The sequence below is a fragment of the Fusarium vanettenii genome (assembly GCF_000151355.1).
Source record: "Fusarium vanettenii 77-13-4 chromosome 10 genomic scaffold NECHAsca_14_chr10_3_0, whole genome shotgun sequence".
NCBI lineage: Eukaryota > Fungi > Ascomycota > Sordariomycetes > Hypocreales > Nectriaceae > Fusarium > Fusarium vanettenii.
In genome coordinates this window covers 215,823-240,936 of record NW_003315871.1, presented here as the reverse complement: position 1 = coordinate 240,936, position 25,114 = coordinate 215,823, and the positions used below count along the sequence as shown (strand labels likewise).

Genomic DNA, 25,114 nt, shown 5'->3' with positions numbered 1-25,114 from the left:
ACGCGCCAGTGTACAAACCCCCAGGCCTAACCGTAGCGGGCGAATGATGGCGAGAGACTTGGCCCTGACAGGTGGACAGTCGCGCCGCCGAAGCAATGAACGGACCATCTTCAGAGACTACACAGGGACTTTTTTCACTCTGTCTGTCTCTGCCTCTGTCACTGGCACTGTCCCCAGCCGCGCCAGCCCCGTAAGGTTCGCCTGAGAGCCCACCCGTTACGGACCAGCCACTGAGGTTGAGGGCGTTGTTCTGGACCGGGCGATTACTCGCAGGGCGTCGGCGCCCTACCGACAGGGCCAAGGGACAGGGGGCAAAGGGCATGGAGCCAGGATGGGGAAGATGGAGCCCGCAGTGGACCAAGCAGCGTCCAGCAAGCAGGATGGCTATGCTATTAATGGTGACATGAACAGGGGCCATGCATCACCGCCAAGACAGCCGTACATTCAAGTCCCCGGCCTCCGACGACCACCGACGTACCTAGTGCCAAAGCTTAAACGGCACAGCAGCAATGCTCCCTCTGTTGGCTGCTGTTTTGTGTGCGGCGCTGCGCTGCTTGCTGGGCTGATGGTTCATGCGCTTGGTATGAGCCTGGACCGAGACTGTCAGCGATGGATGAAGCCATTAAAGATGGCTTGGGAGTCAGCTCCTGTCGGGCCGAAGCGGCTATTTTCCGCCCATTCTGTGCTGGGTGCTTGACTATGACGTCGGCGGAAGAAGGGTGTGTCCGTTTCAACGGTTCTGACGTTGAACGAGATGCTATGTCGATGAACGACGCGAAATGTCTGCACACTACGGCGTTATACCTACAACCACTCCGTCAGCCTCATGTGGACCACGTGCAGGGCTAGAGACCGGCCGGCAAGCCCGTTGTCATGCAACTATCTTCTCCGATCCAAGGGACCGGACTTGCTCGCAGGTCCTGACGGCGGCATCCCACATCAAGACGGGTCGATGCGCCGAAGCGGAGGCATGGTCTGGCCTCTCTCTGGCTGGCAGAGTGCTGCCGAGGTGAGGTGGCTTGCTTTCAGGATAATAATAGCCTTCCAACCGACAGCCCTGGTCCTCGGAAGACCCCTATTTTCTGCACATTCCCGCCACCAGACCAGGAAGTCAAAGGATCTGTATCCGGGGGTGTGTTAAGGGTCATTGATGGGATGGGGCCCTCCCTCGGCCCAGGAGGAGAGGAGATTCGTCCCCTCGCTCGGTGGGATCGATGACCAGCAGGGGCGCAACTTTGAAGGGATGGGACGCTTGTCAACCAAAGACTAGCTGCTTGCGGGGGGCGTGAGAGATTCCCTCCCGGATGGCCTGGCCGGTTTCATGGCGGGTTGATATCAGATGATTCTCTGAGCCTGGTCTGGCCTATTTGACTTGACATCCATGGCATGCATCCGTCCCGCCGGTTCGTTTCGCCACAAAAGTTCCCCGGGGATAGAAGCTTCTCGGGGCCTCCGTTTGGCTGTCACTTCGTCTCATCGGTGTATTGACCCGCGCCCTGGAATTGGGATCGCCTCAGGTTTTGTGTTTGAGGTCTCGATATGGCTCCAGTACCCCAGCTTTTTTGTCACAGATTTGAGGGAGCGTGCTAATGCCATGCATGCATATCGTCTGAAGCGTTCCATATGCCTGACGTCTGCTTCATTTGACGCTTCTGGTCCCTTTGCGACTGGAGTATGTCATTCACGCCCTAAGTTTCACTTTTCCTATTTTTCCGGCTCCTGAATGACTCGTTTTCTCTCTTCACCCCTTGGAATTGAATCATTAATTGCTCATGGTCATTTTCCTTGCAAAGGGGTTCGTGAAGCTATTCCCCGCCGCGATGGGTCTCGTCTATGGAGGTGACGACAACTCGTCACTTACACCAGCGACAATGTCCATTACCCCTTTTCATCATTCCTATTGTGGTTGGACATGTTCCACGTTGCAAGAATGCTAATTCAGTCTGTCTATTGCTATACGACTCTTGCTGATGTTCGTATAGACTACGGCGCTTATCAACCTTTGTAGCTAAACGAGTGGTTGGCAGTGTTTGATATCCTCGGCCCCTTTTCCAGTCGTGAGGCTGTTCAGCGCGACTGTTGAGGCTTAGCTGTCTCTCTCGATGTGTTGGCCCAATATCGGGAGAGTGCTAAGCGCCGGCGGTTGCTATCGCTGCGAGTTGGTTTGCTGCAAGAGGTCCGACATCTGGAGATGCATGATTGAAACTCGACAACCAGACTTTTGCGCTGGAAACGCGATTCTACTTTTATCGAGCTTTACGCGCTTGTTTTGGCGTGTTTTGCATGTTTCTGTGGAATTTTTGGCCCGTCTAGGCCGGTTTGATGAAAACCTCGTATTCCATATTCAAACCATTGCCGGCCACGTCCACACCTTGGAGGAATAGCTCTGCGATTCAAGTGAGATTGCTACAAACTGATAAATGACGGGCACTAAAAGACGTCATTAACGTATGTTTCTTTAGAGACAGTGCTAACGGATTCTTTTCCGCGTTCTTTTTTTTGATAGCTTCATGTTGGGCTTCTTTGGTGTGGTGGTTTTTTGGGCGCACGCGTCTGCAAGGATTGACGATCGCAATGGGGGCTACAGGTAATTGGATGGGTGGACTCTTTCAGTGGGTTTCATTACGATTTTCGAGTCCGTTTCTTTGTGACTTGTGCGGATGTGATGGAGATTGCATTAGGTTGATGTGATGGCGTGGTTTCCGCGTGGGTGATGATGTCGTCTTGTTCCTTGGTCAACAGATTATTCCCAGGGGTCTAGAAGCACCATGAGGGTTGATAGCCTCGGATGTGATGGAAATTGAGCAAAAGATGATTAATCTGTGCTTCTTTCATCTTGGAAATCAGGTTTTGATGTCGTTGGGGTGATGATGTTGGCGTTATTTACTCCCTTGCCTCGTACTCTACACGATAAAGGGGGAATAGGCAACTATAGCCGACAAGGACAAATGGGAAAAATCGGTCTCGGGCTTGAGGCTATTTCGATATTGGTCCTTTTGGGGTGTTTTATGGGCTGCATTCCCCTTGGCGTGTTTACTAGAAGCTTATCATCTTTGTTGGACATGGCCGTCACTCCTTAGCTTGACAGACGTTCCAGTGTCTCGACGGTCTTTTTGATGGAATTCAGCATGAGAATACATTCTTTAATGAGCTTCGGGTATTTAAATAACAGATGTTTAATAGCTCAAAGAGGTTGGATAGTCATTGTTCCGCTGGGATGCGAATCTTGATGTCAGGTGGTGATCATTAGTACGGCTTCAAGAAAGCAATAACGAAGAGGGCAGACTGATGGCCGTTTCATTAAAGTTTTTTTATTCTTTTTGGCTTCAAGTGTCAAGATAACAAGTATCCAACATCTCAAAAGGCCCAGGTAGCTTCATTATCTAGTTGGGATCCGAATCTTGGTGTTGAGGTATTGATCATTTTTATGACTTCAAGAGAGGCCGATAGCTATGATGACATGGGCTGGTGCCTACTCTGATGGAAATCAGAACGAAGATGTATTCTATGTATGGTTTTAGGCATTAAACCAACGAATATCTAATTCCTCGAGATGGGCAGGTAGTTAGATATCTCGTTGGGATCTGAATCTCGGTGTATTAATCATTTCTACGGCTGTGAGAGAGCCCAATGGCTCTAATAACATGATCTGGTGGCTGTTTCATAGGAACCAAGAGCCAATGTTCCTTCTCTATAGGCTTTTGGAGATTCAAACACCGAATGTCTAATTCCTCAGAGTGTGCAGGTAGTTTCGAAAACTGATTGGGATGTGAATCTTGGTGTTGACCATCATTACGGCTACAAGAGGTCATCAACTACTACAATGAATAACACAGGCCTAGGCATGTAGTACAACTCAAACAGAGCCGCAAAACACCTCACCAAAGATATAATTACACTTTTGTGGTGGCAGCTATGGAGTGAATCTTGAGTTACAATGTGCCGTTCACTTACCCTATACCAAGGCGTGATCGTTCCGATTGCACCTGAAGAGATGACAAGTATCATCAATTTAAGCTATCGGATCAACCAGAGTAATAAAGACACAAGACTGCCGTGTTAAACTCGAGAGCAGATTAATATTCTTGTGGTGACAACCCTGTGGTGTCGACCCAAGTTAAAAACACCATCCATCACCATCACCAACCCCTTCGACACTCTCATGAATGGCAACGCTTGCAACTCGCATCAACTACCCTAACCCTATCTATCTAGCTGGATCCCAATGAAATGAATGCCAATCGACTCCTCCCATGAATCACACCCTCCCGAGTTTTCTATCTACTGCAAACGAGATGCGTTTCCTTCAGTTCAGTCCCAAGCCTTCCAGGTATAGTTATTTTCCTCCCCTCCCCAATAATGATTGCATTGCATTGCTTGCCCTGCAGCCCTCCATCATCAATTCATCCCGTCGTATCGGACATCAAATCCATCCATCCCCAGAATTTTGGTCAGCCTGCTCAAACTTCGCCATGCAACCCATACCATGTCATGCCATGCTACCTACTGCGGTTGAAATCAGTGCTATCTATAACTATGTAATAAATTTCGATCGAGCCTGCTGCTCCCAACACGTCCTCCACCTCGACGGCATTCATTCACCCGCTCACGGAAGCGACCGTCTGTCCTCGCTACCTATAGAGAGTAGTGTGCTTCCAGAGCCTGTCGGTCTCGCGGCTGCATCTGGCCGATGAAGTCGCTGAACTGAGGGATTATTTGCTTATAAATGTTGATGACCTGTAAACGTCAATAGCTGTTCCAGTATGGGACATCAATAGCCAAGACTCACGTTCTGGAACACATCGTGCAACTCTTGCCTGATGGGGCTCTTCAGGCTCATATCACGATATCGAGCAATCGCCGTAAAGTAGTCGAGCAACGACTTCTCCATGGCCTGGGGGTTTCGTCCAACAATCATCGAGAATCCCTTGAAAGCCGTCGCCTTCTCCTCGGTTGCCTCAACCTCATCCATGAGGCCAATCCACTCCTCGGAGAATGTTCCCAGAGAAGGACCCAGCTGTTCCGAGTTATCCAGACCAAGTCGACCCAGAGCCATCGCGGCGTTTTCGCTCAAGCCCTTGGGCACGCGAGGGTTGGTGATGATCTCGACAAATCTCTCGAGAAGCTCCTGCACCCAAGGCCCCATGTTCGACTTGTGCTGCATGGCAATCTCGCCCACCGACCAGCAGGCATTGTTAACCACACCGAATCCAGTGTCAATGTCCTCGTCCAGGACATTATCCAGTTCGAGCTGCTTGAGTAGGATGGGGATGATGGTGGGAAGGTAGCTCTGGAGCAAGGGGTAAACGTATCTGGCGCAGTCACCCAGCAGAGCATATGCAGACTGTCGGACCTGGTCGGCGGGGTTCTCCATGCAGAAGCTGAGCAGTTCAAAGAACGACTGCTGCGAGCTCTTGACAAGCGTGGCTGCCTTGTCGTCATCTAGAGCCTGAACGACAGCGCTCAGCAGATCTAGACTTGTCACAAGGAAGTCCTTGTCAGGTTGGTCGAGTGCCGGGTTGCTGGCGGCGGCCAGCGTCTGTTCCAGGTTGACGTGGATAATGTTGACGCATCGCAGGAACGTCGGCTCGGCGTAGGGAGCAAACGCATCGCCAAGTGCCATCGCCACATAAGAAAGGCACTCTAGCAGAGGGAAGAGCTCCCGGGACTGGTCGGATACGCGGTTGTATCGGTCGATAAGGGCGGGCATCAGCTGACCTGACAGCTCAGGGGTTGCCAGGACAGGTCCGATGAACTCGGCCAAGGTCTGAACGCAGTCGTAGAGGATGTACATGTTGCGATCCTTGTACTTGCCAAAGCATCGGACGAACTGCTGGATGATGGGACCGCAGTAAGGCTCGAGGATCTTGCCGGCCGTCTCCTCGAGGTTAGCAAACGCGGATGCGGCCGCCTCTTGGACCTTCTTGTTCTTGTCCAGCATGTGGCGCAGGATGCCATCCATGACAGGGACAAAGTACTGGTCCTTCTCCTCTTCTTCCAAGTTGGCAGCCCATGACGAATATCGACCAAGGGTCCAGCAGGTGATCTGTCTCACCACGGGCTCAGGGTCCTCGAGCAGCGAGATAAGGTATGGTACTAGCTCACGAAGGTGAGGGACCACCACTTCAATGCAGCCCTCGGCCACAGCACCAAGAGCCAGGACAGCAGCCTCTCGGTGAGGCCAGTCGTCATGCTTAAGGTTCTGGGACAGGTAGGGGAAGATGGCCTCGAAGACGGGGTTTCGGAAATCGCGAGCGAAAACGTCGAGGGCGGCGGCGGAGCACTTGCGGACGGTCCACCTCTCGTCGGGGTTGGCATCATCACCGTCGTCGAAGTCGTCGTCGATCTCTCCCTCCTCAAGATCTTCATCCATGTCACCAGCCTTCTCATAACCCTCGCCATTCTGAGCCTGGCCTGCAGTTTCGGAAGTTCCACCATTGGCCTTTCGCGCAAGTGCCTTTCTGGCGAAAGCGGGGCGGATATCCTCCTCGCGATCTTCCTCCTCTTCATCATCTGACTGGCCACCGAGCAGCGCAATATCCTCGCCGCTGTACACCATACCCTCAAGCAAGACCGGGATGATCTTGTTGAGGTAGGGCTGTAGCGCGTTCCAGAGGTCCTCATGCTCGCCCACGGCCAACCAGAACTCAACAGCTTCACAAGCCAAGTCTTCATCGTCGCTCTTTTGCTGGGAAATGATGTAGTCGACGAGTCCGCTCATGTGCGGCTGGAGCTTGTCGGGTCGGGCCTCGACGAGTCGAACAAACGCACGGCAAACTTGTCGTCGAACATCCGTGTTTTCGTCGCTGGCCAGGACAAACAAGTGTTGAAGAAGGTCGTCGATCGAGTTGAGCATGGCCTGCGATTTACGAGGGGTGAAGACGTTGATTGCCGTCAGAGCACTGGCTCTCACCTTGGGCAACGGGCTCTTGGTGGCAGCAATGAACTGGGGAAGCACATAGTTGAGGGGCCTCTGGCCATTGACCTCCTTGGTCAACTGGCCGAGGTTGTCCTCGCAGATCTTGGCCAGGGCGGACATGGCACCCTCCTGCCCCTCGTTCGAGGTCTGCCCTGAGGTGTTGCCGACCAGGTCGAGAAGCTGAGGTAGCAGCTCGGGCCAGCCCAAGAGAGTACCGCAGCGGATAACCTCTGTGGCGATGTTTCCAGCAAAGTTGCGAATCTGCGAGTTCTTGTCCTGGAGGCACATGGGAACGGCCATCTTGATGAGCTGGAGGCTGGATTCGGGGATCTTCTTCCACTCGGCCCGGACATTGTTCTTGAGCATGATGCCGGCGGCGGACCGCACTAGGTGAAAGTCTTGCTCGGAGAATTGGAGGCCATCGGGAGGCGAGGAGCTGGAGAAGAGATATGCGAGGTAGTTGTTAATGTCAGGCGAGTTCTTGGCCTGCTGGAGCATCTGCGGAGAGGAACATGGTTAGCCTAGGGTTGGCGCAACAATTGCGACAGTTACGGGTCGTCTCACCAAGTCGGCCTGCTTCTGGGCAGTCTTGTCGAAGCCGCTGAGGGAGTCCTTGAGGCACGCAGCAAGCTGCTGCAGCGACTCGGGTGCGGGTTGCCAGGACATGGCTGCTGAGGCGTCCGTCGTTCGGTTCGGGCAGGGTCTTTGTTTGAGTTTCGCAAAAGAAAAAGGTGGTTGTAGCTAAGTGGAGGCGCGCAGAAGCGGGATGGCGAGTTCGAGATCTACTTTCACATCAGCCAAGGTCCGCAGCTTCTACGGTTCGAGGGTCAGCAATGCGCAGAGCTCAGCAGGACAAGGAGGCTCTGGAGGAGGACACAGGCTTTGGAGGAGACCGAGCGGTGGGCTATGGGATAATGGGATATGGGATATGGCTGGGATGGTAGTGGGCGAGAAGCGAAGGTGCCCCTCAGGTGCAGGGATGTGCAAAGGTCGTGGGGCCACACGTTGATGGGAGCTCGACGAACGTACCCGACTCTCTCCTAGGTTACTGCTGGATTTTGTCAAGTCTGCGGTTGATGCCGGGGACTGATAGAAGGCGTGAGAGTCCCCGCTGCGACTGCGACTAGGTCGGCGACGGTCGCGAAGTTGGGAGGAAGAGAAGTAAAGAAAGAAGATGGATGGAAAGGAAGATGCGATTGCTCCAGTGGACCTAGGTCGAGATGAAGAAGCACAGTAGAGCAGAGCAAAGCACAGCACAAGCTGCCCACCAAAAGAAGGAGGTTTTGGTGTAGGCAGTAATAAAGTGGGAGGACAGCCCAGGCCCAGCCAGACCAGGCGAAGGAGGGGGGGAAACGGAGACCGGTGGGCGGCAGCGACTTGCTAAATTGGGGCTAGCCGTGGCGAGATGGAAGAAGCACAGTCCATCTGGCACCATGCAGGAACAGCTAAATGCAACCTGAAACAAACATCCGAGCTATTGGAACACGGTGCCAAACGAGGAGAAAAGGGAAGGAAGGGGAAAAAAAAATTATTCAGTGGCGGGGTGCGATAACGATAACCCGCCAAAGATGAGCGGGTCAGAAGGTCTGTCTTTTTTTTTTTTTTTCTCTGTGAATGCGGGGGTCGCCGCTGATGCCGTTGAAGATCAGGTCTTTGTTTGTAGCTGAAGGTCCAGTATCATGATCATTGGTCGGGTTTATTCTAAACGATGAGATATTGTTGGTTTGTCAGGCTGGAAATGGAATATTTAACCCATTTGACCGTGACGTGCGTGAATCGTTTCAACTCATCTCCCCCAAGTCATCCGCTTCTGCAACGTTCCGTACGTGGAGACATCTCTTTGTTGGCAACAGTGCGAGCTCGACAACAACCGCCAAGAGATCATGAAATTCAATCAATACTGACTCCTCCCTCCCTGCAGTTGAAGTGTGGCTAGCCGCGTGTGAAAGATGCCTGAAGCAGGGGGCCTTCCTCTTTCATCTCAACCCGTCGCACTCTGCATTTATCCTAGCAACAAGGTCTTGTTCACAGCAATGCATCACTGCCAGCTCACGACTGGCTTGAGTGCCACTCGATGCGTTGTTGCACCACTCTTCATTTCATGTATCACAAATGTTACACAACCTCTGGCGGTGGCCATTTTCAAGTCTTTAACCTGGCAAGCCAAGTTTCGTCGATCAACAAGAGTGGGCGTAGACATTGAAGCCATGGTGCCCAACAAAAGTCTGCTACCATCTCAAGGCCAAGTGAGACGCAATGCATTGTCTGGTCCGGACCAGATACCTAATCTATCAAGGCGTAGCCTCAAGCCGAAGAATCTGCCATCGCCCGTCTCGACCAACAAAGACATCATTGTGTTACACGCGCGTTCCCGTGAGATGACAAACATATTGTCTCAAGCCACCCATCTCTGCGTGTATAACTGCGGAATCGTCCGGAGCTGTACATCGACCATGTTGTAATCGTTCAATATCGCCCTGACAGCTCTGTCATAAGCGAGGTGATCACGTCAAACGTCCGAGGAGCCATGCTTCTTGATCGCACAATGTAGCTCCGGCTTCTCCTGCTCAAGCTGGGGCTTAAGTTGGGGCTCCTGCAAAAAGTCCGCGTGATAATCCCTGATCTAGTCAACTGCTGGTAAATACAGCATTTTGAATTCCATACCCGGCCCCAACTCAAGCCGTAGTCGATTTGGCACTGGGCTGCAGTTTCTCCAAGACAATCTGGACAATGGTTTTGAAAGCCTCCATCTCCTCCTCTATCGTGCCACCCATGCCGGCATCGGCAAAGCTCATCGAGTTGCTCACGTAAACCGGGAGCTGTGTTCTCCGGGCGAGCAACTTGGCCAGACGGGTCGTGAACTCGACTGACGACTCTGACGAGTAGAGCGTCGTGGATAGTGGCTGCACAGGGTCGAGCCTCTGATAGAATGTCAGCAACTGAATGTCATATGAATAAAAGGTTGCACTCACGTTTGGCAAGGCATAAACGAATGAGCCCATGGATGTTGGGGTAGCGAGCTCATCTTGTGAAGCTGTCGTTAGGTTGAGCAAGACCGACTTGGCTTTTGTGGATAGGCGGAGGTAGATGCGTGTGTCCAGAGAGCGGGGAAGGGGCACTGAAAGCTCGACTGCGTCTGTAGCCATGGCGATGGAGTGAATAAGGCTGAGTATTAGTGAGGCTGAAGTGAGATCAAGGTGTGCCTTCCATTGGTGGTGTCGTTGGTGAGGTGAGTGTGTAGGAGAGTTATCAGGTTGGTGTTGGAGGCTGACTGGCGTTGGTGGCGGGGTTCTCTTTGGGAGTCTGCGCAAGCACCACAGAAGGTCGTTCACATTCAAAAATGAAATTCTCAATCAGAAACAAATAAATAGAGCTTCTTGCAGAATTTAGGCACAAATACTAGCTCTTACAGCTGTCGTCGCTATCGCAGAGTCCGCAGGTTGATTGTTGAGCTTCCCCAAATCACATGATCTGGCCAAAACCCCACGGAAATGGCAAATGGTCATTCCAGCTCCGCAAAAATGACTGTTCGGGTTGACGGGAGGGGATGGAGCATGAGTTGAACATTATTTTCATCATCTTCTTCATATCAACTTTTCAAGTTTCTGCAGTGCCGGTTCAATTCAAGACAAGGCCCTGCCCAGACATCGTCATAGCCATTCTCCTACTTCTACCCCGCCATGAGCCCTTACTGAGACAACATACACACACAACATCAACACACACACGAGCATATTTCTAAGCCATGGCTGGATCCGAAGATGGTCACCACATCGAGGTAGTCCCGGATGACAGCGCCTGGGGCGGAGTAGAGGACAGTATGGAGGACCCCGAGGAGGTTCGCGTCATATTTTGCGCCTTGGATTCATTCTTGTGAGTATGGGGCGAGGCCACGAGGGGCGATTCACCATCAGAAAAACGTATTCAATCATATTGAGCTCTCTTTTTGAGAGCTGCTCTATCTTGGATGTTTCCGTGTACTGAGAGATTCATAGCCAATACGCCAAAGTCTCTCACTTCAACATCACCCACCTCCGTCGCCAGTCTTTCTACGCTCTCCCCCAGAACCACTGGAAACTCCTTGCAGGACCCCCTTTCAACTTTCTCGACACCCTCGAGAAGGTGGACGACGCCATTGACGAGAATGCTGAGTTTGCCCGCACTATCGCTCGCTATGGTCTCCAGTCCTTCCGGGCCATCACATCGGAGTCTGAAGGAGGAGAGCCCAGCATGCCACCGGAGTGGAACGGAGTAGCTAAGCACCCTGACGTCGACAAGGCCAGGAGCACCATCCGCCAGTTCTACCGCGATTGGACTGAGGCTGGAGCTGCTGAGAGACAAGCCAGTTACGGCCCTGTCCTGAAGGCTCTCGAAACAGAGAAGCAAAAGCATCCTGAGCAAACCTCCCTGAAGGTGCTGGTGCCGGGTGCAGGATTGGGTCGACTAGTGTTCGACCTTGTTGCGAATGGCTACACAGCCGAGGGAAACGAAATCTCGTACCATCAGCTCCTGGCCTCTTCCTACATCCTCAACAACTGCCCAAAAGCCAAGCATCATACTATCTACCCCTGGGTTCACTCCTTCTCAAACCACCTCACCCGGGCCAACCATCTCCGGAGCTACCAAGTCCCAGACGTCCATCCAGCTTCGGTTCTGGCTGCTACTCCTAATACTGGGGAAATGTCCATGTGTGCTGCCGACTTCCTCTGCCTCTACTCAGACGAAGATCACAAGGAGCAGTATGATGCCGTCGCCAGCGTCTTCTTCCTCGACACAGCACCAAACCTGATTCGATACCTCGAAGTCATCAGACACTGCCTCCGACCTGGTGGTGTACTTATCAACGTGGGCCCCTTGTTGTGGCACTTTGAGAATAACGCTCCTGGGAACCATGGCTTGGGCGATGGAGGGGACAGCGAACATGACCACAACACCTCATCGGGTATTGCTGACCCGGGAAGCTTTGAGCTGTCGGACGATGAGGTCATTGCTCTTCTTGAGAAGATGGGATTCGTTGTAGAGTGGCATCAGACTGGTGTTGAAGCACCGTACATACATGACAGTGAGAGTCTACTACAAACGATATACAAGGCGAGCACTTGGGTAGCTCGCAAACCAGCTGATGCAGGTAGCTCATGAGACAAAGGAAAGACTAGAGTAGATGCGTAAAGTAAAACGGAAGCATCAATAAACTCATTGAATGCAACTACGAGATATCACCAACTCTATGTCTATCATACATTACTAAACACCATGACTACAGCTTCGACTCTGCTCCCATGAGCTCTCCCCGCTGCCATAGCGAACCACCGTCAATGGCAATCGACTCTCCATTCACGTGAGTACCCGCCCTGCTCGCGAGGTACACCACAACACCCGCGATATCCTCGGGCTGACCCAGCCTTCCCATGGGGTTCGCCTTTGCGATCTGCTCGGCGCCGCCAGACATCTCCAAGAGTCCGTTGGACATCTTGCTGGGGAAGAAGCCTGGGCAGATGGAGTTGACGGTAATGTGTCGGGGACCCAGCTCCATGGCCAGGTTGCGGCCGAGGTGAAGCACAGCGGCCTTGCTGGCAGAATAACCATAGGTACCCTGCTTGCCGATCGTGCCAACGCCTAGACCAGCGGTGCTAGAGGTGATGATGACGCGGCTAGGGTCCTTGATAGAAGCGCTCTTCTCAAGCAGAGGGGTGAACAACCGGATCGTGTTGAAAACAGCCTTGACGTTGAGATCCATGACCTTGGCAAAGGCAGAGTCCGGGTGTGTGTCGAAGCGCTCGCCCCACGTGGCACCGGCGTTGGCAAAGAGAATATCAACGCGGTCAGTGTGCTTCTTGACCTGCGCGAGGAGACTCTCGACGCCCTCAATCGTGGACGAGTCAGCGGGCGCCGAGATGGCGACCGCGCCGGGGGAGCGGTTGGGCAGGGCGTTGAGGGCCTTGCATGCCTCCTCGCAAGCCTTGGCCTTTCGGGAAGAGATGAAGACCTTGGAAGCTCCAGCTTGAAGGAACCTGTGGGGGGTATGATGTCAGCAGGGAGATGATTCAAGACAGAAGGGTTTGACGTACGCGGATGCAGCGTGGAGGCCTAGACCGCGAGAGCCGCCGGTGATGACAGCGACCTTGCCCTTGAGGGAGAAGAGCGAGGGAAAGTCTTCGAGGTGAGATTCAGCCATTGTGTAGTCGTTTGTTGTTGATGAAGGAGAGAAAAAGATGACAGTTGGAGGCTTGAATTGGAGATGGTTGCTTGTGATGGAAGTGTTGACCTGACTGAGACAGCTCACTCTCAAAGTAATACCAACGCTAAAGTCGATTCACACAAGTTAAATTTAAAGATCCAAGATCTCAGTCCCTAAAGATGAATGATTCAAATCCTAAATACCAAAACCGACGGCAAATCCCCCCCTTCCACGGCCTCGGAGCTTCCTCTGAGGACGCGACTGGGGTCGGTCTCGGCCGCGTTGCGGGGAACAAGATGCCGAGGCACAGTATCCACAGAGTGGGTCTCTTCTCGGTAAGGTCCTTATTTGGGCCTGGATCGTTAAAAAGAAGACTCGGCCGAAAAAGGAGAGCTGTTGGAGCACATGTGCCGGGGTTCCTTTTGCGGGGGAGAAAAGGCAACTACATTATCTGATCGTCGTTCGTCATGATGGCGTTGACATGTTGCTTGGGCCTGATGGGCCGTGTCTTGGTGGGTAATAGGGAGCAATGCATCACTAATACCCATCTCTAGGTATTACACAACACCACAGAGACTTGCATGAAGAAGTTTACTCAAGGGAAAGACGGTTTTGACTAGCGAATCGGTATCTGATTGACTTTAACGAAAGTAAAGGTGTCATAATATGTCATGATATCCATTCCAAACAATCTGCCCATATATTTCATCCTCCTTGCTCATACTTTGCTCATAAGCCAACGTGCAAAAGCAGATATCCGCCAACATGACCCAAAATAACATACAAAGAAAAGCAGAGTCCATTCCAAAGGCCTCTGGTTCGCCTGTGAGGCACTGTACTTGTTTGGTGAGTCCTGTGACACCTAACTTTCCTGCCGTTTCCAAGTGAAATGTGGCAATGCCCCGACGTGAATTCGTATCCAAGGAAAACGTATCAATCTCGTGTGTACCAAATATTAGACTCAAACATTGTAAAAAGAGAGTGCGTAGAAGGTCATGTTTCGTATTCTCTCAGAGCGTACGGCCATCAACCCCAGCGTCTGACTGACGTAGGCGGGCTTCGGTCGACGCACTCAAAAAGCTACCTGGGTATTCAGGTAGCATCGGCCATAGCCGAGGCTCCTCCCAAGCTGGACTCGATGATGACAAAATCACTCAGTCCGATTTCGCAGATGTGCCGGTGGACAGGACCACCGGCCTCTGGTGAACGTATTTATGCTAGTGCCGTTCATGACACCGTGAAGTCGGGGCCCGTTTGGGTCCCGTGAACGTGTTGTTGAGGCGAGTTGTAGGCAGGTTATTGCCTGCGATGCTGCCTCCTGGTGGTATGGGTCTTCTTGCGCCAACAGTCATCGACCGCGTCTTTGGCGATTGATAGGTCCTCTGGTATCACTCGGCCGACGAAGAGCACCTTGACATTATGCTCGACAGTCGTCAGCTTGGCGTAGTTGACCCGGGATTCCCTGGAAATCTTCTCGCTCTGATCCGTGATTTCGAGTCGAACTGGTCTGTATCCAAGCTCAGGCTCATGTGACAGAAGATGTGGCCTGGACCTCACGTCATGGACAATACCGTGTTGCGAGGGCTTGGCGCCGCTCTTTGTACAGCCCTTTTTGCCGTACGTTGAGATGGGCCTGGACAGTTAGCTCGCTTCTTATCGAGTGAGTGCGTGATGGATCACTTACACGCACTGGCAGTGCCCATAATCATTTGCGATCACGATGAAGCGGCGGAAGTGAGCAAAGATCTGGCCGCCATATTGATCAGGGTAAATCACCACACTGGGTGCGCCTTTGGTTGATCCCTCAGCGTAAGTCGACACATTGGGTGCGCTTCTTGATCCCGCTGGTTCAGGCCACAGGACCTTGAAAACCTGCAAATGTAGTTAGCGATGTGTAGGAGTACGACCAGCAGATATACGCACCTCGCCAGGTTGGAAGTAACTCGAGTGCACAACCGTATACCCTAAAATGTCGTTAGCTAGGACTGAACCACTAACGAAAAACACAAGACTTACGGGGGTCTAGCAGCTCGTAGTCACCCGCAGTGCCTGTGATGTGCTCTTCGGCGCGAGCTGGCGTCTCTTCAGGCTCAGCGGGTTCATAGGCTGTGATACCATGCATTAGTTGGCAGGCTCGTTGTTGAGTACTGGGCAACATACCACCATAGGCAGAATCTGCAGGTCCACCGGCAGAGTATTGGTCTCTGCTGTATTTCCGGCTTTGATGATAGGCCTCGAGCTCTGCATCATCGCCATCTCCAGTACCATATTGTCCTGGATCTATCATGTATAAGTAGGTACTCGAATAAGCATCAGGTTTCCTTCAAACGCACCTTGATCGTTCTCTGGGTAAGGTAGGTATTCTCCTGTCTGATGATCGAAATCTGTTTCAGTTAGTCAGACTCATTGAAGGATGAATATGGCTTTATGAATACTCACACACGCGAGGGGCCTGGGCGGGATCCGGCTCTCCTTCTTCTTCCTCATCATCATCATCTTGGGCACGACTCTTCCCCTTTCGATGCGATGATTTGGACTTGGATTTTGAACTCTTCGACTCCTTTTTGGATGATTTGTGGGACTTGGACTTGGACTTGGGTTTTGACGAGGCTTCCGTAGTATAATCTATCGGGGCTCGATGTTAGCCAAGACTGACATTGGGATGGAAGCGTCAGATAGTCAGGCGTATAGCAGTGGTCTAGCCAAAAGCTTGCCTGGGATGGTATTACGTACTGGCTGGGTCGCCGTCGTCCGGAGATGGGGGATCTTGGAGAGTAAGCGCCGATACGTCCGGGACCTCGTCAGTTTCCCGAGGCGTGGAAGGGTCATTAGCGACTTCAGATTGCCATTGAATTAGAATCTCGCCTATGGGCGTCATGATTAGTTGAGTATCCTCTCGGGACAAAAAGGGGTAGACTAGTAGGAGGATCACGCACCATTGGCATCTGTAGCCTGGCGGTAGTACTGGCCATAGGTTGGATCCCAGGCCCATTCAGACCATTGAATATTGCTTGGTGGATACATAGACATGATGGCATTGTGCGCGGGGAGTCATGTATCAAGATTCCGTAGCACCGAACGCAAAATTGAACAGGATATCGACCGACGTAACGTTAAAGTAACCAGAACAAACAGATGGAGAACAATATGGCTGGTTCGTGCAACAGTTAACAAAGTCGCCCAGGTATAAAGATAGAGCGACTGAAAAGATCCACCAGCGTGGTGGGAGCAGACGTCAACGTTGAAACTGATCAAGGTGACGACTGTGCAAATATCGAAACACAAAGCCTGGCGCCAACACCTCGAAAGGCTCCAAGGCTTTGTAAACGTGCAGGATTCGAGGTTCCGGAATTCTGGATTTAAGGCTGGAAGTGTAAAAGCACCAACATGAAGATGGTGGGTTGGGGGCTTATGTAGAAATAGATCAACGACCAGAAGTAGGAAGAGCAGAGGGCAGAGAGGAGAGCCGGAATAGCACCAGGTCTTGCGGCTCAGCTGTTCCCCAAAGGTGCGAGCCGGACCTGGGAACTGCGGCTTGGTTGCACGGGGACGGAGGTCGGGGTTCCCGTTGGTCCCTGTCGTGGATGTGTTGGCGACGTATCGAGACGGAGGGGGAGTGGTGTAAATGACTGCACTTGGCGAATGCCGCGGGGAAGCTGTCTTGCTTTTGTTTCAAAGCCGGAATGGGACTTGTTGCGTGTTTCTCCTGTCAACTCAGTTGAGGTGGAAGCGGTGTCCTTATGCATGCAAGCCGGTGGGAGGTCAGAGTATCTGCAAGACTAGGATGACCACTTGAAGTCGCATAAGATATGCTGGAAGGCGTCAGCTAGTGGTGGTCTTTTGATATCCTAGAGCAGCTGGGGTTGGTGGTTGATGGTGGACTGTTCGAAGGTGTGGTGGTGGTAGAACAAGGCATCAGCATCTGCCCGTGATGATCGCAGGAAGGGCTGAGCAATGAGCAGCTGCAGAAACAGCCGCAAAAGCAGAAGCAGCAACGGTAGCTGTACCTGTAGCTGTAGCTATAGCTGTGAGAGCTGTTGTACTGCGTCAAGAAGACAGACAGCTGTGATGTAGACTGAAGTCAACGGTCTCCAGCCAGAACAAGTCTCACAAGTCCCGCCAGCCCGAGGAGGTTATCGGACGAGACAAAGGGACAAAACCGGACGGCCGAGAGAAGAGTGCACAGCAGAGCGGCAGCCGTAGCTTATCAGTTGCTTTTTACAATGCAGCCCAGCATCTCTTATGTCGCGCATCACCCAGCGAGTAATAGAACGGGGGACAAGTGGGGATGGAAGAAGTGGAGGAGGTGGACTCAAGGAGGGGACTGAGGAGTCAACATGCAGGCTCGCATGACGACCTCTAGCCATTCTCTGTGGGAGAGACCAGAGAAGGAGGAAGCGAGGGAAGTAGAACCGGCCAAGGTCGAGATAAACCCGGCGCTCGCTGGAGAGCACCACACACTGGCGCCCATCTGAGGAGGTTCCGAAGAGAGGGACCGACGGGTGAAGGCACACGCCCCTCCTGATGGAGCCAGCGCACGGGAAGACATGGACGAAACATACAGGAGAGAAAATTGATTGGACGAAGACGAAGTGGAGGGGAGTGAGCGATTTAGAGGCATCGGGAACCCGTGCAGCTTGAAGCTGTTAGGTGACCATGTAGAGTGACAACGTCAACGAGGCTCTGGGATGGAGCAAGATGAGTGGTCAAAAATAGCACAGTGCGGAAGAGGCATCAGCCGGAAGCTCGTACGGTGGCTGCTCCAGCTTGTCCAGCTTCCTTCCAGTGATAACGCTACACAGTCCACGGCAGCTGCAGGCCTCGTGGGCCTCAAATCGAAGCCACAGAGCCTCAAGAGTCATCTCGAATCTCGAGATGACGGTGGACGAGTCGAAGCCGAGTCGGTGAAGTGGACCTATTCATGGCTCCGACGAGGAGGAGTGGTGCCCCGGAGGAGGGGGTCCCGTAGCCCCGTTTTCGGCGGCATCGACGGGGGACCGTTGGCCATCAAACTGCCTGGGTGCATGCCCGTGCCGCTCCTTGGCCAGACCAGGCCAGGGATGACATCCAGTGGGCTTCACGGGCTATTTATGCAGCCCGGCAGGCTTGCGACCACCTCACACAGTATCTCAGAGGTGTCATGGCTTGGCCCTCTCACATGAGACGCCATGTTTCCACTTGATAGGCAGGAGATTGTCCATGAATACATTTGGGGTCCAAGGTGTTGATTGTGTCGCTCCTCGGTGAATCAGAGCAGGCCATCCAGGAACCGGGGCAAGCTTCCCCGAAAACAGGGCTAGCACTTCGCTAGCATCTACTACGTTAGTGGCCGGTCCCCCAGACACGGGCCCTCCCTTAGTGTCATCATTATCTCGTCTCTCCCGTCCTGTCCGGCGATTAGAAGGGAGAGAAGGGGGAAAAGAAATGGAGGGCCACCTGCCTGGAAATGAAGCACACCTGCCGTGGACCTCGCGTCGAAAGCTCCAGCTGTCAATCTCCCAAACTTGGAAAGCTCTCTCTCTTTTCATCCCCGCAAAGCTGCAGAGCCGCATTGTCATTCATTCCCTCGACTTTTGATCGCCCGCCTCTTTGCCTTCTCGGCTCCAAGTTCCAGTTCCAGCTCAAGCTCAAGCTCAAGCTCCATCCATCACAATCTCGTCATCACCCATCTATCGATGCCACCTTGGGACAGGTATGGACGAGCCGCCCCCATGAGGTCTTCTCCCTTGCCATAGTTATCTTGATCATTGTCCATGGATGCCGGCGCGGTGGTACAGGATATCCGCCAGAGCTTCACGAAATCCTTTCAAGATCTTCATCTACGTTACGCTCAATCCTCGCCCCGTCCTGTGTCGTCGCCTGGGACTGATGCGTATCCTCGAACCCGGGTCCGGGTCGGGGGCGAGGCTCTTGACTCGGTCCAAGATGCTCTGTTGCGATCGTTGCCATCCTCCAGAAGCACATCCGCATCCGAATGCTCCATGCCACTCGGCAGTTTCGCTTCACTCTCCAGCTTCCAACCTGCTAGCTTCCAACCCGCTAGCTTTCCAATCCCCAAGCCGGACGACGCTGTCGTGTCGCGTTCCACTCCAGCACCCACGGCCTCCGTTTCACCAACACGCCCACCAACTTCTTTGTCCCGATCGTCCTCGCAGAAACTAACACCTCTTCCTGTTCGTCAACGTTCGCTTCCACCAGTATCCAAGAGCCACGAGTCCCTTTGTCCGATATTCCTGTCCACGTCGCTGCCGTCTTTGCCACAACCCTTCGATCCGTTTCGGCCCCAGCAAGCTACACTCCCGGGCTCCGCTCCACCGTCACCGCCTCCTCGGTCACCGGCCGCCTCGACGCCGGAAGACCCCGGGGCTTCGGCAACGAAATCCCTGGCACACACTTCAATACCTCACGAAAGATCCATCGAGCTGGCTGACGGTAGTCCGTCGAGGGGTCGGAGCCCCAATCCTGTTGATCGGACTGCATCTGACTTGGACTCGGAATCATGGTCGGAGTCTTCCTTCGACGCCAGGTCGGAGCTAGAGCAGATTGAACCCTCTGGCACCCGACAATTTCCACCTTTGCCTCCATCAGCGCCTCTTGTTACTCCGGGAGTGATCCGCCGCAAGGCGTCCATGACCAACCGGATCACGACATGGATCTCTCAATACGAAAGGAGCCGTACCCCGCGGCGTTGGTCCGGTACTGACACGCGGGTTGATGCTGTGCCAGAGGTGAATGATGCCAACAAAAGCAATGTCTCCAAGACATCTGCACCTCCGGAGGATGCAGTCGAGATACTCTGGACCAAGCTCAAAGATCAAAGGGCCAAATTAAATGATATCAAGTCTCAGATGTCGAGAAAAAGAAAAAGGCTCAAAGAGTTGCGGCGTGCCAGAGATCAGGCTGACAATGCCTTCATGGCTATCATACGGCCTGTACTTGTCGATCCTAATGGTTCACTTCCGACGTTGCGTGGCAGTGTTGATGGTGTGGATCGTCGGCTGGCAGAGATGCAGCGTTTGAGGTCCGATTATCAGGCCTTGGAGCGTGATTACGAGGACCAAGAAATGAGCCTGGACGAAGAGGAAGAAGAGCTTAACAAATTGGAAACCAACTTCTTCAGCTTGCTCGCGGTGGGCAACACCATATCCATACGGCCACACAAGGAGCCTGAACCACAGCAGGACACGCCAGAGTTGCTCAGGGGCATTTCTCCCAATGGTCCTACGGATGACCCTCACCCACTGTTCCAAGAGCTCATGTCGGCTGTGGGCGATCTTCAAAATGCCAAGGAGGACCTCGATGAACTCCTGTTCCTAAAGGGAGAGCACGAGAAGGAGCTGACGATGAAAACTACGGCAAACATGGAATTGACAGTAGCCGAGAAGGAATTCTTGGCCGACTTCCCAGCGGACCAGGAGCGAATGACTGATAGCGTGTCCAAGCTACAGGATAAGGTAACGCAGCTCCGGCAACTGTGCGAGCAGAAGAGGGTGATGCAGAAGCACCTGTCGTCACAAGTGGCTTATCTTTTGTACCCTCAACAAGGGTACGAAGATATCGACCTTGATTCTGAGGACGAGCCTACCCACAGCCTCGCCCATGCCAAGTTCTCGTTGCTACTAAGCCAGCCGGAGCATCTCTTGGAGGAAGTGCCGACAACGGCTGGTGGAGCGTTGAAGGCTGCAGCCAAGCTGCCAGACAGCGACCCGAGCAAGCGAGGACGGATGCAGCTCGCGTCAAAGGAGTATTCCATCGACCGGCTCATCATTGCGCACAACGAAGGTGGCAAGACGGACTTTGTCAATCGGTGGCTTCTGCATCAGCTCAGGCTGTCACCTCTGAAGGCGCTGCTGCTCTACGTGACGTTTACCACCAGCCAAGGGCTCAAGATTCGCGACCTTCTGCGGTGGCAACGTGATGTGTTGCACTATTGGTGGGTTGGCAGCCGGCGAGAGTCGAATCGAGCAACGAGTGAGAGCTCGGATTATGACTCAAAATTTAGGACAAGCCAGCGGTCGAGGAGGACATCGGACGTGGGCAGTGGAGTCGGCTCACCATCAGAGAGGTGGCACCCACACTGATGTGAGGTCGGCGATGTTGCCACATTCTGCCTCTGGCACCGGGTTTTTTATGTGTTTGTTTGTTATTGTTTGTTTTCGCTTCTTTTGTCTTGTTTTATTGATCTGCTTGTCTGTTAAAAGATGGGGACTATGGCCATGGTCAGTTTGGGAATGATGGGAGAGGAGGAGAGCCATGGATACGTTATGCGGAACCAGACCGGAACCAGAACCAGACTGGTCGCAACAGGACCTGGGTCGAGCCTAGGGTGTCAACGACTTTTCTTTCTTGAAGCGTTTTATGGGATTTAGGGAAGGAATTTTTTTGTATTTTTTTGGACGATATTTTTTGTGTGCGAAAGGCAAGGCGTCGTGGGTGCAAAACCTGATACCCAAGGGCTCAATTTGTTTCCGCCCCTCTGAACGGGGGCTCAGAGGATTGGATTCGTGTGCTGTCTGATTTGTTCCATGTAGGATGTGACGGGGAAAATAAATGATATGGATTTTTTGGCGCTGGAAACACCTGCTCGACTGGAGACTGAAGCGGACTGGGCTGGACTGGACTGGGCCGGGTTCATCCACTGAAATGAGCTGAACTGATCAATACATACTGGGGGGGTTCTTTATAGCCAGCCATACCCGACATGTCCCCATTGCTTAGCTGCAGGCAGGCTGTCTTTATAGTACCCATCACGTCGTTGAATCAGAAGCAGCTGTCACATATGACGGGACGGTCAGAGTGGCGCCGTGAGCAGGATCCGTCTAAAGAGCATACCATGCCATGGGATGTCGAGAATGGAAGTTGGCCGACCTTATCCGTCGAGTCCCGTTTCCCCCCCTCCCCGGGATCGATCTCCTCTCGGGATGTGATTGCCATGCGCTTCGTCTCGAACTATTTCTCCACTTGAACCGCTAAAAGAGCGAGCGTTAGTTCCCGTCGAGCGGGGGGGGCCTTGAGAAAAAACGTGCCCGTTGTGGAGGGTGTCGTCTGGTCCGTCCTTTGAAGGGGGGGGCTTCGGGACGAGCCTTTCACGCGGGGATCCACAAGCCGGGGGTCGGAGTTTGTGTGTGTGAGAGAGAGATCCTTGGGAAGTACCTGTACTTGAGAGACCATCTTGGAGGGTCCTCGGTTCGCCAGAAGGGTAGGGGGGAGTGTGCAGTAGCAAGCCGTGGGTCCTGCGGGAAAGGTTGGGTCCTCTTCTGCAGCCGGGCATGTGACTGTGATTTTGTTTCGTTTTAACTGGAGCTCTTGATGTTATTGTGTGTTTTCGCGGCTTCTCTTTTGCCGGGGGTGTGTGTCTTGTGTTGCCGCCCATATGGATCCTTTTCTCTCTTCTTCTTTTTTTTTGTAATTTTCCTCCATCGCGTAAGAAGGCGACATCATCACCCCACAGCCATCTTTTTTTTGCAAATTCCAAAAAAGATGTTCAGGAGACACATGCATGCTGAATGCACTTTGAAATAACAATTGCCTAGTGTAGAGGGGGGGACACGGGGATGTAAAAGTAAGCAAGGCTGTGGGAGGATTTTTGTTTGCATTTTTTGTGATTTTGGAAAAGGGGGGTGAGTCATTCTACAAGATGGTGTTGAAAAGTGTAGAGAGTGACACGGCAGATGACGACAGTACATATGTATGTTTATGCGTAGACAAGAAGACATGATACTCTAGCTATGGGGTGATGAGAATATACATGGATAATCCCTAGCTATAGCAGCAGCTATCTAGACGACACCAAATACGGCTTGCTACAGAAAAACAAGGTGTTTAAAGCACCATCACTCAATACCCCAGATTTATCATCCCATAAAGTTTCCGCGCGGGAGAGAGTCCACATGTCAGAGAAACCACACACACACCGTGGGGGATCTTCAAGACGCGGGACGTCATGCGCCCATAGGCAACGACCATGCATCTTTGTGTGGAAATGACAAAAAAGGCGCCAGACATTTGACAGCCTGCCTTAAAAGTAAAGATGTTGTGAAACCCGGGGAAGCCGACCCGGGGGGCTGCATGTGCACATATCTACATTTTCCCATCGGTCGATCCAAATCAAAATAGGAAATTATTGAGGCTCTGCTCTTTTCTTACTTGTTCTTCTGAGAAATTAAACTGTTCACCGTAAGTTTGCGCTACCCAGCGTTGAAAATCTGAGGTTATCCGCATTGGCGTTCAGCCGTTTTGAAGGAGGGAGGGGGGAAAAAAAGCCATGTGTGCAAGCCTGTGATGTCACTATCAACCAAAGGGCTGAATCTTGGGTTCTACGCCATGTTTTATTTTTTGCTTTTTACTGTATCTCACTTATCAAAGGGTGGTCATCTTGGGTTGAGCCGACTGAACCCATCATGGTGGTTCAGCATCTCGGGTTGTACCTTTGATACCCGACGAGCATAGATAGGGAATGATTCAATTCATAATAATGAGACTACCCGTTGGCTCATGTGGGTCTAGCGACCCAGGCGAGCCAACCTAGCAAGCTAGGTTGGCCACAAAATTGTGAGACAGCCACAAAATTATGAGACAGCCCGGGGCCCCGTTTCCCCCCTTAAGAAGCCGCCTTTTTCGGTCTCTCGGTTTTAGAAGCCGTCCAAAGTGATTTGTGAAGGTGCAAAAGAGTAAGTTGAAGCTATTGGCGATGCCTAATATGATGATATTAATAATATTAACTATAGCTATGATAGAAGCCGCCGCCTAAGCCTCTAAGGCCGCTGCCTTCCTAGACGATTCCTTATACAAATTTAGCTATGAGAGCGTCTTTTCAGCCCTCCGGGCTGGCTTCTTGTGCGGCCCTTGCTTGCGTGATAATACTCGTGATCCTCTGTATCCCTGATATATGGTATTGAGGCCGTATCGGGCACGGCGTGGAGGGAAGTTCAGGTGGCAAAGACGGCAGCCGCGGCGGCGAGGGTGTAACCGGCGGCGATGAGGGCATTCGCAGTAGAGGCTCGAATAGAGGGAGTTCCTCGTTATCTTCTTCTTCCTCTTCCTCTTCTTCTTCCTCGGTAAGAGCCGGGTCTAGCTAGAAAGTAATGCTATCGTTACTTCCTGCGAGAGCGGTCTAGTCTATCGCGCTAAGGGGTTTCGGGGCAAAACTGGCGTTATAAATAGCTTCGTGAACTTCCTGCGGCAGTTAGGTATCTATTATAAAAGGGTTAGGCTTCTAGGTAAGCATCTAATGCATAGTTGAGCGTTATGTCTCTATAGAATAATACTTAATGTCCTTCCCTATATGCTCTAACCACTAAGCCTACGATGCCTTCTTCTTTATGCCATCGATGGTGATCTCTTTCTCTTACTGCTATTAGTCCTTAATCTTCTTTATCTCCTATATAATGAAGCTGCGAGCGGTCCGGAGCTACGCCTTCTCCTCCTTCTGCCGGGCTTCGGCGATAACCTCCTCCTATTAGTCTCGAATCTCCTATAGACTGACGTTATGACTAGAGTCTCCTATCGGCTTCGCTCTCTTCCCTCTCTTCTTAGCGTTATATCTCTTCTCAATCTGAGCCCGGCGGTCATCGATATAAGTAGTAACTATAGATTCAAGAACCATAGCTTCCGTGACGACATTATGTATCTAATGAAGTCCGGCACGCGTAGGGGAGCTAAAGGTATCGCCGTAGCGGTCTAAGAGTCGTTTGGCGGTATCTACGGCGGCCTAGAAGCGAGATTCCTAAGGAAGGAGGGAGGCGAAGGCCAGGTCCATAGCCTGCTTCGCCTGAAGCTGCTTCTTGGCTAGGTATGTTATTGCCGGCTCGGGATTTAGTGGATAGATGCCTGACTTCTCGAAGCCTGAGATGATGTTGTGTGCCGTGAACCCTTCCTCGAAGACTTCCTGCTTTAACTTAGTAACTCTATTAATATAGAAGAAGAGGTGTAATTTGCCTAAAAGCCGCGGACAAAGTTAGCCCGGAAGAAGGAGATATTTCCTTTTCGAAGCTACTTGCCGAGAAGCTTCTAGTGGG

The 25,114-nt window shown here is 52.3% G+C and overlaps 6 protein-coding genes across 6 annotated transcripts; 2 read left to right on the top strand and 4 right to left on the bottom strand.

Annotated features, from left to right (window-relative positions):
- Positions 1–4,635: 4,635 nt before the first annotated feature.
- Positions 4,636–7,585, bottom strand: NECHADRAFT_96859 (uncharacterized protein; the record flags this gene model as incomplete). Its single annotated transcript, XM_003047529.1, has 3 exons — positions 4,636–4,737; positions 4,790–7,417; positions 7,484–7,585. 3 exons carry the CDS (start codon positions 7,583–7,585, stop codon positions 4,636–4,638), a joined length of 2,832 nt encoding a protein of 943 aa, XP_003047575.1.
- Positions 7,586–9,594: 2,009 nt separating this feature from the next.
- NECHADRAFT_50928 (uncharacterized protein) lies at positions 9,595–10,065 on the bottom strand (the record flags this gene model as incomplete). Its single annotated transcript, XM_003047528.1, has 2 exons — positions 9,595–9,840; positions 9,892–10,065. 2 exons carry the CDS (start codon positions 10,063–10,065, stop codon positions 9,595–9,597), a joined length of 420 nt encoding a protein of 139 aa, XP_003047574.1.
- Positions 10,066–10,664: 599 nt separating this feature from the next.
- Positions 10,665–12,058, top strand: NECHADRAFT_96857 (uncharacterized protein; the record flags this gene model as incomplete). Its single annotated transcript, XM_003047701.1, has 2 exons — positions 10,665–10,792; positions 10,915–12,058. The coding sequence occupies 2 exons, from the start codon at positions 10,665–10,667 to the stop codon at positions 12,056–12,058; spliced, it is 1,272 nt and encodes a 423-aa protein (XP_003047747.1).
- A 28-nt stretch (positions 12,059–12,086) lies between these two features.
- On the bottom strand, positions 12,087–13,260 carry NECHADRAFT_72437 (uncharacterized protein). Its single transcript, XM_003047527.1, has 2 exons — positions 12,988–13,260; positions 12,087–12,930 (listed from the first exon to the last, which is right to left on the bottom strand). Exons 1-2 carry the CDS (start codon positions 13,092–13,094, stop codon positions 12,177–12,179), a joined length of 861 nt encoding a protein of 286 aa, XP_003047573.1. The 5' UTR covers positions 13,095–13,260; the 3' UTR covers positions 12,087–12,176.
- Positions 13,261–14,393: 1,133 nt separating this feature from the next.
- NECHADRAFT_101892 (uncharacterized protein) lies at positions 14,394–16,232 on the bottom strand (the record flags this gene model as incomplete). The annotated part of the gene is made up of 9 exons (XM_003047526.1): positions 16,034–16,232; positions 15,831–15,962; positions 15,537–15,722; positions 15,431–15,481; positions 15,258–15,377; positions 15,114–15,203; positions 15,021–15,061; positions 14,782–14,969; positions 14,394–14,730 (listed from the first exon to the last, which is right to left on the bottom strand). Exons 1-9 carry the CDS (start codon positions 16,125–16,127, stop codon positions 14,394–14,396), a joined length of 1,239 nt encoding a protein of 412 aa, XP_003047572.1. The 5' UTR covers positions 16,128–16,232.
- A 2,311-nt stretch (positions 16,233–18,543) lies between these two features.
- Positions 18,544–21,178, top strand: NECHADRAFT_85865 (uncharacterized protein; the record flags this gene model as incomplete). The annotated part of the gene is made up of 2 exons (XM_003047700.1): positions 18,544–18,789; positions 18,875–21,178. The coding sequence occupies 2 exons, from the start codon at positions 18,544–18,546 to the stop codon at positions 21,176–21,178; spliced, it is 2,550 nt and encodes an 849-aa protein (XP_003047746.1).
- Between the last annotated feature and the right edge of the window lie 3,936 nt (positions 21,179–25,114).

What these genes read in the sequence shown, in the direction of transcription:
- NECHADRAFT_72437 (XM_003047527.1), bottom strand. Translation starts at nt 13,094, where the DNA reads ATGGCTGAATCTCACCTCGAAGACTTTCCCTCGCTCTTCTCCCTCAAG. An exon ending in GGCCTCCACGCTGCATCCGC is followed by an intron (nt 12,931 to 12,987) that starts GTACGTCAAACC and finishes TACCCCCCACAG; the next exon opens with GTTCCTTCAAGCTGGAGCTT.